The sequence below is a fragment of the Elephas maximus genome, chromosome 13, assembly GCF_024166365.1.
Source record: "Elephas maximus indicus isolate mEleMax1 chromosome 13, mEleMax1 primary haplotype, whole genome shotgun sequence".
NCBI lineage: Eukaryota > Metazoa > Chordata > Mammalia > Proboscidea > Elephantidae > Elephas > Elephas maximus.
Window position 1 is genome coordinate 72,660,271 of NC_064831.1, and position 18,371 is coordinate 72,678,641.

Genomic DNA, 18,371 nt, shown 5'->3' on the forward strand with positions numbered 1-18,371 from the left:
TGCTCTTTTCCCACCCCTGATCCCTCAGCGACTGGTACTAAAGTTTCCAACTAAGCTGCCTGCCTCTGGTCTTTTCCAACTCTAGTCTATCTTGACTCACTTATTCAAAAAATATTATGTTATTTTCTTTCAAAAAACCATAAAGCTTTTTCGTAAGTCCTAGATTAAGGACATTTCTAATCTCAGGGTCAGCATTTACATCTTATCTTTCAATTCTTAGTAACATGAGTTCTCTCCTAAACTAGATGAATTGGGACCTTTTTCAACTTCCAGTCATTCCATGTCATTCTTGCCTTTGCTAGGCCATTCCCTGCCCAGCCATTCCTCACAGTGATGTTCTCTATAGCCTGTTACTTGTTTAAAGCCTACATATCCTTCAAAGATCCAATCACACTACAACAAAGGCTTCTGGACAACTCTGTTCCAATAATGGGTCCTTGCAGACATACCATTGTCCTTAGTGTTAATTTTTCTTACCTACATTGATGCTTGTGGTCTCTCTTACGTTGTCCTCCAACTACCTTCCTAAGCTCTTCAAGAGTAGCAACTATGTTCATATATGACTTTGTATCCTCCATGTTGTCCAGCACAGTGTTGGGTATATAGCAAATGGTCAATAAAACCTGAGATTTTGTTGAAAGAGGCATGTCCTCACATCTTACCTGAGACCACTCCATAGCAATCCACTTGGGGCAATCAAACAGATTGCAAGTTTGCATAACCTTGGGCTTGGGTGCGTACATGCACTTCCATTCTTCCACTTGTAGTATCTCTCCATGCATGGACTCCTCGACACACACAAAGCTCCGTCTCTGAATCCCTCCTCCACAGGACACCGAACATGCAGTCCAAGGATTATGTTCCCAGCTCAAAAGCAAACAAATAAAAACACATTATTTATTTGTTTGTCTGTTTCAGGTAGACAAAGATGTCTACAAAAGGTATATCCTCAAGACATCACTGTGACTCAGTTGAAAGAGCTCCAGACTTGAAGTCATAGACCTTAGTCTTAACTGTCACACACAATCTGTAGTCACAAGACTAACTAAACTCCTCTGAACCTGAGGTTTCTGCCCAGTGGGAATGGAATACCTGCCCTAGCTACCCTTCATAGGGCCACTGTGAGAATTAAATCAGTTAAAATACAGAGTGTGAAAGCATCTTTAAACTGTCTCCAAACTACAGAGTTCTAATGGACAATATTACTGGAGCAGCAGAGAAACTCAAAATCAGAAAGAACCATACTAGTCATCCAGGTGTAGAGGGGGATTCAGGTCGTTGATCATTGCAAGATATGCTTGACAACTCCAGTGATGGGAAGTACGTCTTAGGAGGCAGCCTATTCCATCTGAGTCTTAGAAAGCTCTTTCTTGTTATTGAGTTACAGCCTGTTTTCCTTCAGCTCTGTAAAGGGGCTAATATCTACCCCTTATACATTTCGGACTATTGCTACAGATGCCACAATTCCTTGTAAACTTGTTGCTCTTGTTGTTAGTTGCTGTCAAGTCGATTCTGACTCATGGTGACCCCATGTGTTACAGAGTGGAACTGCTCCACAGGTTTTTCAAGGCCATGACCTTTCAGAACCAGATTGCCAGGCCTGTCTTCTGAGGCACCTCTGGGTGGGTTTGAACCACCAATGTTTCAGCTAGTAGTTGAGTGCTTAACCATTTGCACCATTCAGTGACTCCCCTTGCAAACTACTTAGAGTAAATTACAAAAAAAGAAAAAGAAAAGGAAACATGCAACTCACCGAGGGAGAGGTTGGAAGTGGTCATAGGGCATAATCTCTTTAAATCCATCACTACAAATGAAATTATTGTGAGAGTATTTGATTTCAAAATCAACCAGCACATTCATTCCTTGATTAACATAGATTTGGCATCCCAAGGGAGAACTCTTTCAAATTGAAAACTCAGTATCCCAAGTATTAGGGACTATTCCTAAAAAATCAGCCACCATCTCAGTTCTATGTGAAAACGTAGAAAACTGAGTTAGTGGTATTTATGAATCAAAGAAAAATAAGTTTCTTAATTTAGATAAGCCTGTTTATTGCTATTTATCATCTAAAAAGTTATTCTGATGAAAAATATATAAATTATATATTAACACACTGTCATATTTAGTAGGTCTTCAGAAAACCACTTTATTTCAGAGCATTTGTTCTTCGAGAAAGTCCCTATTAACAATTACATTCAACTGGGATTACAGGAAACGGGCAGTTCAGTGATAGGAAATGAAATCCACTGAGAACGCTTCCTTCCCCACTTGCACGTCTCTGTCTTAGCCAGCTGGCAGATATCTAGGGGATTCTGGGGCTTGGTATTGTACTGTTATTTTAAGATACTATAGTAAAGCCAGGAAACTTCCCCAGGCAATCCAAGTCAGCAGGTACTAAATTATGCAAGAGGATAGTTTATGCATAGCTTTTCTGCTTTGGCACGAAAACTCCCTACTTCCTTGCACAATCCATTATTTATACTGAATTTAATACGAACGCTTCAAAAGTCAAAGCGTGGTAATGGGTGACCCAGTTTAAAAGCTAAAGTGGTGGCTTAAGGATATTTATGACTGTCAGACTAGACGTTACAGTTGGATGAAGAGATACAGCAGGAGATGCTCAAAAAGGTTCATTATAAAGAGCTTAAATATCCATAGTACAGAGAAAGCCAGCCCGATGAGCAAATGTGTCCTGGTTCCTGCTATGGACCTAGTTATAAAGGTGAACACAGACACCTGCCACCTGAGTATGTGTGAAGTCAGGAGATGGAACGTATTTCACCCTGCAAAGGTAGATCAGTCTGAGCTGCAGTTGATTTGTTTCTTTCTAAAGAGGGCGCGGGCAATCATTCAAACCTGGATGGGCAAGGATCCATGCTGCATTCCTTCAGTTTTGGTTTGGGTTTTACATTTTCAGGGTAGTAATGGCAATAATGGTCAGGAACCACCCTCTTCAAGCGGATATCCACACACTCTGCAGAATTGAGCTGATAACCTAAAGGGATAGAAAGGGAAGTCTGAAGATTGCATTTGTTTTATTTTTACTTGGCAAATTTATCACTTGCCACACACTTTTTTTTTTTTTTTTTCCTCTTTAAGAGACTTAACTTGGTAGTTCTTAATTTTGGCTGTATAACAGAACCACAGGGGCAACTTTTAATATATACCAAAGCACACACAGGCCCCGTCACAGTCCAGTTAAGTCAGAAGCTCTGTGGCTGGGGTACAGGAAACGGGTGTTTCTAAAAAGATTTCAGGTGATTCTATGGTGACTGAAATGTGTGGCCAAGATTGAAAACCACTACTTGAACTGATTGTGGTACAAGTAGCCTTAGCATTTATAACTCAAAAGTTATAATAAAACTAGATGCTGTTGAGTTGACCCCAACTCATGGTGACCCCATGTGTTTCAGAGTAGAACTGAGCTCCACAGAGGTTTTTTAATTGATTTTTCAGAAGTATATCACCAAGACTTTCTTCTGAGGCACATCTGGGTGGACTTGAACCTCCAACCTTTTGGGTAGCAGATAAGCATGTTATACAATAGACTCCTTTTAAAAATCTTTGGACCTTAAGGGCAGAAGTTATTCTCCTCCGTTCTTAATACATTCTCATCACGACACTGTCCCTCCTTGTTTTCCTTATATTTCCTCCTCTTTCCCATCACCACTCCCATCCCACCTCCCAGAGACACCCATTCCAATTTACTTTTTTGTATGTTCTTAAATACTCACATGTCTTATATAATACCATTTTTGTGTGAATTCACTTTTAACTTAAAAAAATGACATTGTGTTTTAAATCTTGTTCTGTTTTCTACTCTTCTCACTCAAAGTTTTTGAGATCTACCTGTGCTGTTGTTTCTTTCTAATGCATAATATTTTGTTGTTTTCATACACCACATTTTACTCATTCATTGCCCTAGTCATCTCCAAAGCCAATAAACTTTGCAGCTAGGGAATTAAACATTGTCTATATGGGGGGAAGGAGCCCTGGTGGTGCAGTGGTTAAGCCCCTCAGCTGCTAACTGAAAGGTTAAGGTTCGAATCCACCAGCTATTCCGTGGGAGAAAGATGTGGCAGTCTACTTCCGTAAGGATTACAGCCTTGGAAACCCTATGGGGCAGTTCTACTCTGTCCTATTAGGTCATTATAAGTTGGAATTGACTCAATGGCAATGGGTTTATATAGAAGAGAATAAAATCTGCTTCCCTAGCCCCTCCCCGCTAACCCATAGCCCATTAAAGGGGGAGAAATGAAGGCTTATTCTTGATTCTATTAAACTCAATTTGTACAGTCTCTGAGGAAAGTGCACATTCCAAATAGATGAGTGTTGTAAATTGAAAAAACAACTCATGAAGTGACGCTTCTACTTCCTGAAAGGTCTGATTCCAGGTTTCCTGTCACTGCGTAAGTATCATGTTAAATTAAACACAAAAAAAGGTAATTTTTCAAAAACAGAATGAGCTCTTAAAAAAAAAAAACAACCCAGAGCTAAGTTCTCAGCCTCAGCCAATTGGTCTGAAGGTCTAAAAATATATTTAGAGGCCTGATTGCCGAGAGGAATCTAATTTTCTAAACTACTGGACAGCTTTGTACAAGACATGGCTGGGATGTGAGCTGAGTGTTGAAGGACATATTGCTATGCATTATAAAAAGAACAGTTGAAACCACGAGAACAAAAATCCAAATGGAGTCAATAAAATGTAACTCCAGTGCCAGTATCTGCCAGAAAGTCTCCAATATCAGATGCCAATGGCAATCTCGGTGCTTTCTCTAGACTAGCCTCAAGTGTCCCACATAGATGATTACAGACAAGACCAGTGAAGTCCACCCCAATACCCGTGGTACCTGAGAGGCCAGCAAACTAATTTTCCTGATTATCCCAAAGACTCCAAAATGTCATTTACACAAATCATGTAGATTCGATTACTAATATAATTAAATTTTGGTAATACATTCCTTGTGGGTTTTATTTCCCCCAAAACAAGTGGGGAATGAGATTACAGCTTCCTGAGTCAGAGAAAACGTTTGCTCTAAGTGGAAACATATTTAGGAAAGGAGGAGCCAGACAGCACACAGGTGTTTATCATTTGGGGACAGATACTTATTTTTCCTCTTGATTTTATGGCAGTTTAGTGATAAACAAAAGTGAAAGAAATAAGGCAGATTCCCTCTCCATTAATGAGCCCTAGTGGCACCGTGGTTAAGTGCTCAGCAGCTAAACGAAAGGTCAGCAGTTTGAACCCACCAGCCGCTCCTTGGGAGATAGATGTGGCAGTCTGCTTCCGTAAAGATTACAGGCTTGGAAACCCTATAGGGCAGTTCTACTCTGTCCTATAGGGTTGCCATGAGTCAGGAGCAGGTTCTGGTACCTCTCCATATTAAAAAAAAAAAATTCTGAAATTCTGTCAGTGTGCAGAAAGTGGCAGGCCATGGGGGAAGGGGGTGCCCCAAAGCAGCATAAGGTCTCCCTCTGTTCTTATAAGCACAGCTACCTCTGGCAGGTGATCACACTGCTAGGTGCTCTCAGGCATGTTTGTGGTTCCAGGACTGATGATGTTTTTCCTTGGCTACCCCAGTATAAGAAATTCCTCCCAGAAACTGAACCAACTGCACTAAGCTGAATCGCTTGTGTGTCTAAATGGGAACCTCTCTCTGAATAAGTGTGTGTGATGCTAGGGAATACAGCAAAAAAGACAGTTTGCTTTTTGGTTTCCATCTGTAAGAATCAAAAAGCTCTGCCATCACTTTGCTTCTGGTTGGGGATCCGTGAGTAGATTCTTGTCTTGCCTGGAGCCACGGCCCACCTGACTATGGTGGTGGGATTCTGCTTTGGATATAAAATATGTATGCAGGTATCTACAGTCTGTTCCACTCACTCTGGGAGTTTCCCACTGTGACCAATGAGTCATGTATACATCTCCTAACTTGTCACCAGCATAACTGAGACTCCAGGAGAAGGTACAGCCAAGGATCTGTGGACTCTGAAGACCTCAGAGATTCTCAGAGAATTTCTGAGCAAAGTTTGGGTTTAAATTCTGATATAACAGATATTTCCCAAGTGTCCATTCTTTGCCAGACACTGAACTGTGCTCCCTGACTTATATCATTTTCCTCCCCAACAACCTTATAAGTGGAATATTCTAAGTCCAATTTATAGACGGAACGACTTAGGCTCAATGATGTCTCAGAGCTAATTCGTGGCAAGGCCAAGAAGAGAATCCACATCCTTGGTTTCCAACTCTACTGCTTCGTCCACTAGGCCATGCTGCCTCTTGATATAAATGTTGGCGCATACATTTTGGAGAATAGGATTGGCCAAAAAATCTCTGAGGCCCAGGTTTAGAGAGACTTGCTGGGCTTCCACAACACGCAGTCTCAATTCCAAGCAGTGTTGTTCTTCAGTCAGCTCTAAGCAAGGTCAAATGTTCTAAGAATTTCCCTTAGAGCCTGCTGGAGAGTCAGTGACTCAAATATCTGAAAGAGCTGATGCCTCAGAAAACGCTTATAATAGCCAACAAAATACAGTGTCAACTTCAGGATGCACTGGAATGGGTAATTTCTGATAGAAGAGACAGAGAATGTTATAGCTGGCAGAGACTTAAAGATTATCTACTCCACTGGTTTGTCTTTGTTGTATTTATTTTTGTGTCTGTGTTCTATTTATGGCAAGAGATAACAGTCTTCCATTTAAGGTAGTAATATAAAACTATTTTTATAAATATATTTAAGTTAAAAAAAAACTCAAAATACCTTAAGTAAATAATAGTACAGGGATAACATAGATACGGCAGAAATAATGAAGATAATATAGCTACAGAGCCCTGGGGGGTACAAGTGGTTAATGTACTCGGCTTCTAACCAAAAGGTTGGAGGTTCGAATCCAACCAGAGGTACCTCAGAAGAAAGGTCTGGAGATCCCCTTCCAAAAAATCAGCCATTGAAAACCCTACAGCGCACAGCTCTGCTCTGACACACATGGGGTCACCATGAGTCCGAGTTGACTCAAAGGCAACCGATCTGGGAATACGACTATGGCTGATATCCAAAGACCAGGGCTTTGAACTGTGTTCCACTCAAACCCCTGCTGAGAATTTGCATTTCTAACAAGTTCCCAGGCAATGCTAATGCTGCAGGTTAGAGACCAATTTTGAGAATCACCAGTAGAGCAGTGGCTCTCAAAATTTATTATACATAAGAATCGCCTGGGGATCTTGTTAAACTGTAGATGTTGATTCAGTATATCTCAGGTGGAGCCCTGGTAGCACCGTGGTTAAGAGCTCGGCTGTTAACCAAAAGGTCAGCCGTTCAAATCCACCAGCCGTTCCTTAGAAACTCTATTCTATAGGGTCACTATGAGTCAGAATTGACTTAACAGCAAAAAAAAAAAAAAAAAAAAACAGCAATAGACGTACATATATACACATACATATATAAAATCTGGGGTAGAAATGCAAATTCTCAGCAGGGGTTTGAACTAGAATGGACCGGTTCAAAGGCCTGCCAAAGGCATTGCTCTGGGGAATGGTGGTTCTCAAACTGGAGCATTCATCAGAATCACCAGGAGAGCTTGTTGTAACACAGATTGCTGTGTTTCTGATTTTCTAACTTTCTGATTCAGTAGGTCTGAGGTGGGGCCTGGCAATCTGCATTTCTAACTAGTGCCTATGGTATGCTGATGCTGTTGGTCCAGAATTCACACTCTGAGAACCACTGTTGTAGGACCATAATCAAGTGGTCTATGGCCCGAGCCTGTCCCTAAAAAGAGCTAACTGGGAAATTGGAAACATGCCTTTTGTATTTCTCTTTTAAGGTCCCATTCAGCCCTTAAACTATGTCCCCCTCCCATTCCCAGGTACACAGGTCCCACTGGGCTCTGGGCTGTCCAGTGTGCCACAAAAGTGCCTGCCAACGAGGTTTCAGGGGATACCTAAGTCTCAGAGGAGAGAGGTCTGACCCACATAGTCACAGAAACCTGACATTGGCTGAGAAGCCCTCCTTGACATGCCTGTAGTTTAAAGGAGAGAGTCCAGAGCCCCAGCTCAGTTTCTGGCTCTCTGAGTTGATATTCTGGAGCCCTTGAGGAAAGAATGGTTTGGGCCTGGGCTTGGATGAGATGGGCTGGGGCAGGAGGGTTTCTTCTAGCTCTTCAAGCAGAATAGTGCCTGAACCTATGTACCCTAACCATATCCCAGGTGCGGGAGCAGATGCTGGTCACCATGTAGACGGTTCAGGGGAGACACAAGAGCAAGGTCATTTAAAGCATTGCTTTGACCTCAGACAGACCTGGACTCAGGTTCTGGCTGTTCCCTTTACTAGCTGAGCAACTTTGAGTATGTGCCTTACCCTTTCTAAGCTTCAGTTTCCTCATGCATTTAAAAAAAAAAAAATTGCTGTCAGGTCGACTTATGGTGACCTCGTGTGTCAGAGTAGAACTGTGCTCTGTAGAGTTTTCAATGGCTGACTTCTTTGAAGTACATTGCCAGACTTTCTTCCAAGGCACCTCTGGATGGACTACAACCTCCAACCTCTTGGTTAGCAGCTGACCACGTTAACCGTTTCCATCACCCAGAGACTCCTCATACATAAAACAGGGATAAAAATAAAACCTTCCATAGTGTTGTTTGGAGGAACAAATGTGATGGTGTATATCCTAGCGCATGGCCTGGTACATGGCAAATGCCCAGTAAATGGTGCCTGGCACTCTTAAGGGAAGCATCAGCCTAAGTCCTTCTAGTAATGCTAGTAACTCACGGTGCTAAAGCTGGCACTTGTTTAGAACCCTTTACTCTTCAGTTAAAAAGCTTAGTTCAGAAGAGAATCACCTTGACAGTGGCTTCTGGTCACCTCTTCATTTGCTCCAGGGAGTCACTGTTTCTCTGTGTTACATACACAACTATTTTCTACCAGAACCTACAAAGATGTTTCTTTAGTAAGAAGCGAGTGTGTGGAATCCTGGATTACACTTGGCCCAAAACCTACCTCAACTGTCAGTGAAAACCTTCAAGTAAGTAAGCAAAGGTTAAACAGGACTTCCCCCTTATTGTTTAGTAGACACCCTTTCTCTTTTGGGGTTATACTCTCACAATTGGGGAGAGAAAAGGAAATCTAAGTATTAGAACCAACACTTCCAGTTACTTGATCAGGCTGGGCAAGTCACTTAACCTCTCCACTTCTCAAGTCTTCTATAATCAATTGGTGCAAACAGTTTGCACTCAACTACTAACCTAAAGGTTGGTGGTTCGAACCTACTCAGCAACGCTGTGGAAGAATTGCAGCCAAGAAAATCCTATGCAGCAGTTCTATTCTGTAACACACGGGATTGCGAAGAGTCAGAATTGACTCTATGGCAACAGGTTTGGTATTTTTCTTGGCTTGGAGGAGAGATGCAAGAACGTACACAAACATGTTTCCAGCTTTTTGATAAAAGATGTTTTCCAAATCCGGCTTTTCACCTGTCTTCAAGAATAAAGGCACATGCAATTCAGTAACGTGACTGCATTCCAGGCTGTTGAGTAATATGCCGTGTGATTAAAAAAAAAAAAGATTAGATAGCTCTAATTACTACACCGAAATTCAAGTCAATGTCAATGGAAATTCGCATTCACTATGCAAATGTGCAATTGCTAACTCAGAGTTCCAAATATTCACAAACAAGATGTGTGCCTCACCTCCTCCACATGTCACAGTGCAGGGAAAGAAGTCTGTCTGTCTCCACTGATGACTGATTGGCTGGTAAAAGAAGAACTGGACCACGCTGTCTTTGGCCACAGTATACCTGGTCTGGACAGAGAGAACTGTGATGGCACATTTGCATACAATGAACTACTGCTTCCCACACATTTCAAAAGTGAGATGAACGTAATTCACTTATATAGACAACCACACATCTATCACAGCAAATTACAATACAAGAGGATTCCAAGGACTCTAAGACATCGTATCATTTCATTGAGATTTGTCATAAATGGGGGCTGAAGAGATCATTGACAATTCTCCCTGGCGTAATTTTTCCAGGTAATTCCATGCCTATGATTGGTTCAAAGAAATGTAGGTGGCTTTTTAACATTTTTTTTTCTTCCTGATGCATTTGATTGTAATTTCCATGACAGCAGGTACTAAAACATAATCTGATTTTGTCTATAACATGGCACGTAATTGAGATTCTTATATTTTTAGTAATAGCACCTTTACGAAGATTCTTCTGAAAAATTTCTCTGAAAGCAAAACTGCAAAAACTCAAATGTATACAAAACACACGGTATTTGCATATGAGCATTCTGATACCTAATTAAAAGAGAAAGGGACACTGCTGAGGGTGAGCAAGCAATTATAGACAGGTAAATTTTACTTCTAGTGGATATTACTCAAGCAGCAAGTTCCCACCCTACTTTTTTCCTTCCCTACTGATTTAACAAATGATTGAACTGAAGAAATCTCCCAAACTGTATTACAAAGAGTAAAAGGGATCAGAAACAAAACTTAAGCTCATGGAAGATAGGCCCAGGAGTACCAACATACATATAGAGTTCAAGAAGACGAAAACAGACAGTAATGAAGAGGTAGTATTTGATTATTTAACTGCTGCAAACTTCCTATAAAAAAAAAATAATAAATTGTATTTGAATGGATTCCAACTCATAGTGACCATATGGGTCAGAGTAGTGCTGTCCCATAGGGTTTCCAAGGAATGGCTGGTAGACTCGAACTGCTGATCTTTTGGTTAGCAGCCAAGTTCTTAAACACTGCATCACCAGGGCTCCAAGAAATTCCTAGACCTTAAGAAATACAGGAGTACTCAGTTTAAAAATGCTCATGAGTTCTGAGCAGAAAATTTTTTAAATATGACAAGGATAAGGAAAAATTCCTAAACATTATCAGAAAGAAAAAACAAATACCTGTAAAGGAATGAGAATAAGATTCATGCATGAGATTTCTATAAGGAATATTGGATGCAAGAAAATAAAAATCATATCTTCAAAGTGATGAGAGGCAATACATTTTGTATCTAAAATTCTATAACCAACTTATCAACCAGCAATGAGGGTGAAATAAGGATATTTTCAAACACAAAATGACTCTGAAACTTTACTACTCAAAGGCCCTCACTGAAAAAAAAGAAACAGAAAATAACTACTAAAGAATCTACTGAACATGAACTAATGTGAATGCAAAGTAGTAAAATTGAAGAAGTCAGTGAAGCTTATTAGTAAATCTAAATAGATGTTGATTGGAAGATAATATATTGATGCAGTTAATCATAAAAGTGGTATAAAAATTCCAGACAGCATAAACATGGGAAAATAGAGAGAGGAAGAGGCAAGGGTTACAGTGGAGGGGAGAAGTGATGGAGTAGGTATAGCACACAGATTACAAAGGTAGGAAAGCCTGACGAAAAGTTTTGGGTCTGGACGTTGCAGAATATCTTATTTCTGATGAATCCTACCAGTGAGAATAACTAAAAATACTGCATAAAATAGATTTTTAAAGTTTATTTGAAGGCATCAGAGAAGTACAATGCTAGTGAAGACTTGTAAGGCTAAGATCCCAGACACAAAAGAAATCCCAAAAGGTGAGCACAACATACCGTACTACCTTTGGCACCAACTTTCTGCTCAAGGCACTTTCCAATTTGCAAGTGGTGACTGAGAGGCTGAGAAGCTAAGCAGACCTGTCATCTGACTCACGAGGTTGGGGGGACAAAAATGAGTTCAAGGTCTCTCAAAGTAAGAGTCATAGATAAACACCCCAGGCTCTCAGCTGGGGCCCCAGAAGGATCTATGCTAGCACTTAACAGTGAACTGGAAATAGACCAGCTTTCAAAGGTAATGAAGCACAGGTTCGAATGATTTAAATCCCTGGATGGACGAAGGTGATCAGATCCTAACCCAGCTGCCTCCAAAGCAGAACTAATCCAAAGCTTCAAATTATATCTACAATATTCAGCACAAATTTTGAAAATAACAAGGCATACCAAAAAAGATAAAATTTAACAACAAAAAAGTAAAAAAAAAGGACATTATAAGCAAAATTGTAGGAAATCTAGATAGTAGCATCAACCGATAAAAACAAATTATGCCACTACCACATCCTATAACCCTGGCCTTGATCCATGTCTTGTTTCCATGACTGAGGGGCCTGTAGGCATCTCCGGCCATTCTCATTGTCATAAAACACCAGCTTTCGCCTTGGGCTCTGTTTTTCAGGGAATCTGGACTAAGAAATTATAATTAAAATGTTTCAAGAAATTAAATGACAAGATAGAGATTTATACTAGAAACCAAGAAACTATAAGAAAAACAAACTGGAAATTCTATAAATAAAAAAAAAAAACAATAATTGAAGTCAATATCTCAATGGATGAACACTTCTTTAAAAGCCAAATAGTAAACAGGTTTGCAGGCCACAGAGTCCTCATCGTAATCACTCAACTCTGCTGGTACATTGCAAAAGCAGCTATAGACAATATAGAAGTAAATGGGTGTGGCTGTGTTCTATTAAAACTTTATTAACAAGAACAGGAGTTGCCTTGCTGGCCATAGTCTGCTGACTCTTAGGTTAGACACACCTGAAGGGAGGAATCATTAAAATGACAGATAAGGTTATAAAACTAAAAATTATTTCTGGGAAAGTCTAGTAAGATAGATAATTCTCAAAAAAGCTTGATCAAGGAAAAAACAGAGAAGGCACAACTAATTAATATGAAGAATGAAAAAGAGAAAATAAGCGGATATTAAATAACCTATGCCAATAGCTTTTTAAAAGTTAGTTGAAATAGACAAATTCTGTGAAACCATAATTTATCAAAACCAACACAAGAGAAAATGTGTATAGTCCTGTATCTTTTGAAGACATTGAATGAATAATTAGAAAAATTTCCTGGTGAATTTTTCCAAACATTTTAAGAAGTAACGCCAGTTGTACACAAACTTTTGTAGCAGAGAACAGGAAAAGAGGGCACACTTCCCAGTTTGTTTTATAAGTCCAGTATAAAATACCAAAAAGTGGCAAAGATGTTCCAAGAAAAAAGCAGAACAGAAGCATAGATAGAAGAAAACATAAATACATTAAAAAAACAAATAATTTCAAATCAAACAAATATGTAAAAAGGATACACATCATGACCAAGTAGGGCTTATTCCAGGAAGGTAAGATTGGTTTAACATTTGAAAATCAATACGATTCACCACATTAAAAGGGAAAAATAAAAACCATATGATCACCTCAAGAGGTGCAGTAAAAGCATTCAGTAAAATTCCACACTTACACACGATACTGACGCAAACTAGAAAAAAAAGAAAATTTCCTTCATCAGATAAAAGTTATCTATAAAAATTCTCTAGTAAGCATTGTATCTAATAGAGAATTATAGGGAGCTTTTTCCCTGAAATGCGAAGCATGACAAGCATAACTGCTGTCACTACATCTTGTGAACATTGTACCAGATGTCCTAAACAGTGCCACATAACAAGAAAAACAATAAAACATGTAGTGATTGGGAAGGAAGAAATAAAACAGACCTAATTTCCAGATGTCATAATTTTGTACGTACACAATCCAAAAGATTCTACAAACTATTAGTATTACTATGTGAATATAGTAAGGATGGAGCCATGGTGGTGCAGTGGTTAAGAGTTTGGCTGCTAACCAAAAGGTCAGCAGTTCGAATCCACCAGGCACTCCTTGGAAACCCTATGGGGCAGTTCTACTCTGTCCTATAGGGTCGCTATGAGTCAGAACCGACTCAATGGCAATTTTTTTTTAATAGTAAGGATACAATATTAATATACAAAAATCAATTCATTTCATATACCAGCAATGAACAAATATAAAATGGAAAATTAAAAAAACCCAAACCATTTACAATAGAAAATAGCAAATAGTGGGGAATAAATTTAATAAAAGGTATGCAAAACATTCACATTGAAAATTACAAATATTACTGAGAGAAATTTAAAAAGAACTAAACAAATGGATTGGTATACCGTACATGTGTATTGGGACACTTGGTATTTGAAAGGTGTCAATCTTCCCCCAAACTGACCTATAGAGTCAAGGCAATTCTAATAAAAATCCAGCTAAATTTTATCAAAATTGACAAGTTGATTTCAAAATTGATAAGCAAGTGCATAGAATCAAGAATGACAAAGACAGTCTCCAAGAACTAAGCTGAAGAACTTACACTACGGGGTCATTCTGACCCCACCATGTCAAGCCCTCAGAGGCTGGCTGGCCAGCCAGACCATCATGTCCTTGCTACAGAGTACATGGAATCTTCTAGATATCTTCTCTGCCACATGGGAGCTGAGGAAGACTCTAGGGAGCTAAACTCAGACTCAACCTACGACATTCCATGACACCTAATTTTATTCTGATGTGCCACCTAAGTTATCTAGTGCTGCTATAACAGAAATACCACAAGTAGATAGTTTTAACAAGTTTATTCTCTCACAGTCTAGTAGGCTGAATTCAATGTGCCAGCTCCGGGGGAAGACTTTCTCTCTCTGATAGCTCTGGAGGAAGGTCCTTGTCATCAATCTTCCCCTGGTCTAGGAGCTTCTCAGGCACAGGGATCACGGGTCCAAAGGACATGCTCTGCTCCTGGCACTACTTTCGTGGTGGTATGAAGTCCCTCTCCTCTCTGTTCGATTCTCTCTTTTATATCTCCAAAGAAAGAGCTTGACTCATAATACAATCTAATCCTGTAGATTGAGTTCTACCTCATTAACATAACCGCCTCTAATCCTGCCTCGTTAACATCATAGAGGTTAGGATTTAAAACACACAGGACAATCACATCAGTTCACAAAATAGTGGACAACCACACAATACTAGGAATCATGGCCTAGCCAAGTTTATACACACTTTGGGGAGGGGGCAGGGTACAGAATTCAATCCATAACATGTGGCTTCTCCAGGTTGTTGCTGAAGGAAGTGAGTACCCCATGAGGCCTTTTCCTCTTGGAGTCCTAAATGCATCGTGGAGCAAAAGCTCATCCTCTGCCTTTTGCTTTCCTTGAAACCTACTTAATATGCTCCCTTGCTCTGGAGAGTGACTGTCATCATGATACATGCCTCACTACTCGCTTCCTCCATCCTCTCCCCTCTTTTCTTCTTTTACCCACAACCCACTGAGACAGAGGAACAGGCTTTCCACATCCTCTCTGGACATGCCCTGTGGTGTATGCCCTCCCTGGGGACACAAAGTCTATGGTCTGGCCTTACTGGGGAAGGGACATCCTCAACCTCCTCTCTATATTACAGAAGAAATGCTATGATTGAGTTCCCTAAACTCGACCCCTAAGTGTTACTGAGAATTAAATCAAATTAGAAAATCCTACTCTATTAAGATTGTCTTTCAAAAAAAAAACAAAAAACTGTACTTTAATAATCCTGCTAACCACAACCCAATCACCCATCTGCCATACCACCACTTTTAGGTCCCCAAGACAAACAGCTCAGCTGACAAGGGGGATGGTCAATGTACACAGAATGGCAAAAGAGAAAAGCATATTTACATTTATGAAATTATATTACCCTTTTTGATCAGGAAAATGATATTTATAACAATAGTAAGAAAATGTACGCAAACTCAACAACCTCAAAATTCAACATTTCAAAATCGTTTCTAAAATGTATGGAATAGATGTTTATATAAAACTACTTTTAGAGTGTAGACATTCACACATCTAATTTAGCTGTGGATTCTGGCAACCTCTAGAGAAGTATCTGAACTGCTTATACAAGAAATTTTCTCAAATTTACAGTAATATATCATGAGATATTTCAAAATTTATGTGATTAGGGGCAAAGGCTTAACATGAGATGGAATCCTAATTGGGGTCCATGATAAAATGAGTAAATTTCTTTTTCTGTGGGGTAGTAACTCTATAAATGTATCTTGTGTTTCGAAACACCTGTGAATATATAGTTAGCCAGTGGCTGTACCACATTGCAGACCTGTGGCCTGTTCTTTGGGAGAAAGGTAAACAGAGAGCTTCAAATTCTGTCCTGGAGAAGTTAGATGTGCTACCGTAACTCCCCAGAAAGAAAAGAGAGACTCGGTGGGTGGAGAGTATGAAAAATACCTAGAGCTGATAGCAGACGAAACAGAAGACATAGGCTTTCATGGCTAAAACCAGTGGAAGAAGCATTAAAAGAACATCTTCCTACAGACACACAAAATACCTGAATGGGAGAAAAATGACCCCTTAAGAAGAAGACAACTAGACAAGACAACTGCCAGAAAAAGGTAGATTTCAGACCATGAAGAAGAAAACCTTTTTTTTTTTTCACTGAAGAAGAGGAGGAAAGCTACCAGCAGTAGTTAAAAATTAAACATAAAAAAAGATGTCTTTATCAAAGGCTTTTAACTTTATTTTATTAGATCATTCTCATGGGCATACACTTAAAGTTGACATTCACAAATATCTACCCACAGATGCAAATGTTCAGTAAATTCTCACTGAAGAATAGTGCCTATCTCCCCACCCAGCCAAGGAAGCATGTAGCATCAATTACTTTGTCAAGACTCTCTACTGCTACCTGGTGGCAAAATGCACATATTGAAGAAGCAGTAATACTTCGGGGGCTCTCATGCAAAATACCAGAGACACAGTGGCCTGTGACCAGGGTCATATGAAAGACACAGGTCATTCCGGAAATCAAGAATATGGTGAGAAATCCATTGGGAAAAAGAATAAGTGCAATTTTCAAGAAGGGTCCAATCATGAACATATAGCTTCTTTTCTTAAAAAGGAGAAAAAAAGAAATCTCTGGCTCACCAGTAGAGTGGATTGCTAAACTTCAGAATCTGAGAGACAATAAAATCTAAAGACAAATTAGCATCCCACTGATGTCTACATATTTTACTCTCTATGTAAGAATACAGTAGTTTTCAACAGTCCGTTTATTAAAAGCCCATGAAATAAGGTCTATTATATGACTTTGGCTGGGGAAAGTGAATGAACATATCTTAGCACGCCCACCATTGTGGTAAACTAGCATTAAGTGGACAGAACTGGTCTTCACCTCCCTCTCATTTCTCAGGCGGAAGCCAGGTCTTCCATTTTTAGACCAGCTGCTCTTGGTTGATTAGAATGGAAAGAGACACTATGAAACACAAGGCTGGCAATCCTCAGTGACCTCACTTGCACTTTTAACCTCCCACTCAAAGTATAGCCATTACTTGATTGTGTGACAGGCCAGGAAGAGATGAATGGAAGCAAAGAATTCCTTCTCTTAGCAACAACACAGGCTGGACAGTACTACAATGTTGTGAGCAAAATAAATCTGTAAGGGACACCCAAAGGATATTTCCTAGAAACCCAAGCTATTTGGACAAGCTCACAAGTTAGGAAAAAACAATATCAGAGTCATTCTTGCCTCTTCACAAGTGTCTCTGATATTGCCAAGTACTCTCCCACCAAGCACACCACATCCCCAGAAGAAGATGCAGTAGGCATGAAAATGAGGCTTTATTCATACACGACTCAGGCAGTTGTCTGTAATGCCCGCTTTGATAAACATATATATTTTTAAACCTTTTCAGTCTAAAGAGATCCAAAGCTTTCCAGAAGGTGAAGCTGAAGCCCAGAATTGCTTATTAAATCGGAGAAAGCCAGAACTCAGAGACAGAAAAAGAGGACTCAGTATTAATTCAGTGGGCAGCATGCTGCTAAAAGGTACTCTATCAAGAGGTTAATACCTAATCTGGGCAAGAAGGTTTAAAATAGCTTTAATTACACAAGTAATATATGACCACATTCTTCCTTTTTAAAAATTATTTAATTATGTATGTAAAGTATGAGTGCTTTCTTCTTTTCAAAAATTCTTTTTAAGAATTAGAATATTATAAGTAAACCTAAGACTTCTCCCTTCTGAAACAACCACTGTGTCTTCAACGTGCAGTGTATCCTTATAAATCTTAAAAAAAAAAAAAAATCACACGAACACACATGCTCATAAAAATATATAGTTTATTGTGTGTTTTTATATATGGTATCAATAAACCATATATATATTTTTTTATCCATGCTGATACTATAGCCAAATAATATTCTGAAATAGACAGGTGGCAATTACAGCTTACCCAAAACCTTCCACAATGCTACTGTCAAAGAAAGATAATGGGTAGATGGTTGAAAGGTTTGACCCAGAAGTCACAACCTTAAAAGTTTACAGAGGCTAGGCAGATAACATAAATGCCTGAATCAGGATGAAAGGCAACTGATACTTATGCCTTCAATATTAGGGATACAATAGGGAGTGGTGTGAACCATGGCAAACTAGAGAGAATGTGTCCCGACCTTGAGGAGAGTAGCTGCTACCTAGTTCCAGCCAATTATTGTTATAGCAAACTGCATCTTT

General features: G+C 39.5%; 1 protein-coding gene across 2 annotated transcripts in view; it reads right to left on the reverse strand.

The window, feature by feature from the left end:
- Positions 1 to 18,371, reverse strand: part of ADAMTSL3 (ADAMTS like 3) — a 419,630-nt gene that overhangs the window by 168,423 nt on the left and 232,836 nt on the right. For both annotated transcript variants that reach the window (XM_049906188.1, XM_049852500.1), the window contains exons 10-13: positions 9,674 to 9,785; positions 2,857 to 2,995; positions 1,754 to 1,804; positions 663 to 867 (exon numbers count right to left, since the gene is read on the reverse strand). In XM_049906188.1, the coding sequence (XP_049762145.1) occupies positions 663 to 867; positions 1,754 to 1,804; positions 2,857 to 2,995; positions 9,674 to 9,785 (507 nt within the window). The remainder of the gene's footprint in view (positions 1 to 662; positions 868 to 1,753; positions 1,805 to 2,856; positions 2,996 to 9,673; positions 9,786 to 18,371) is intronic.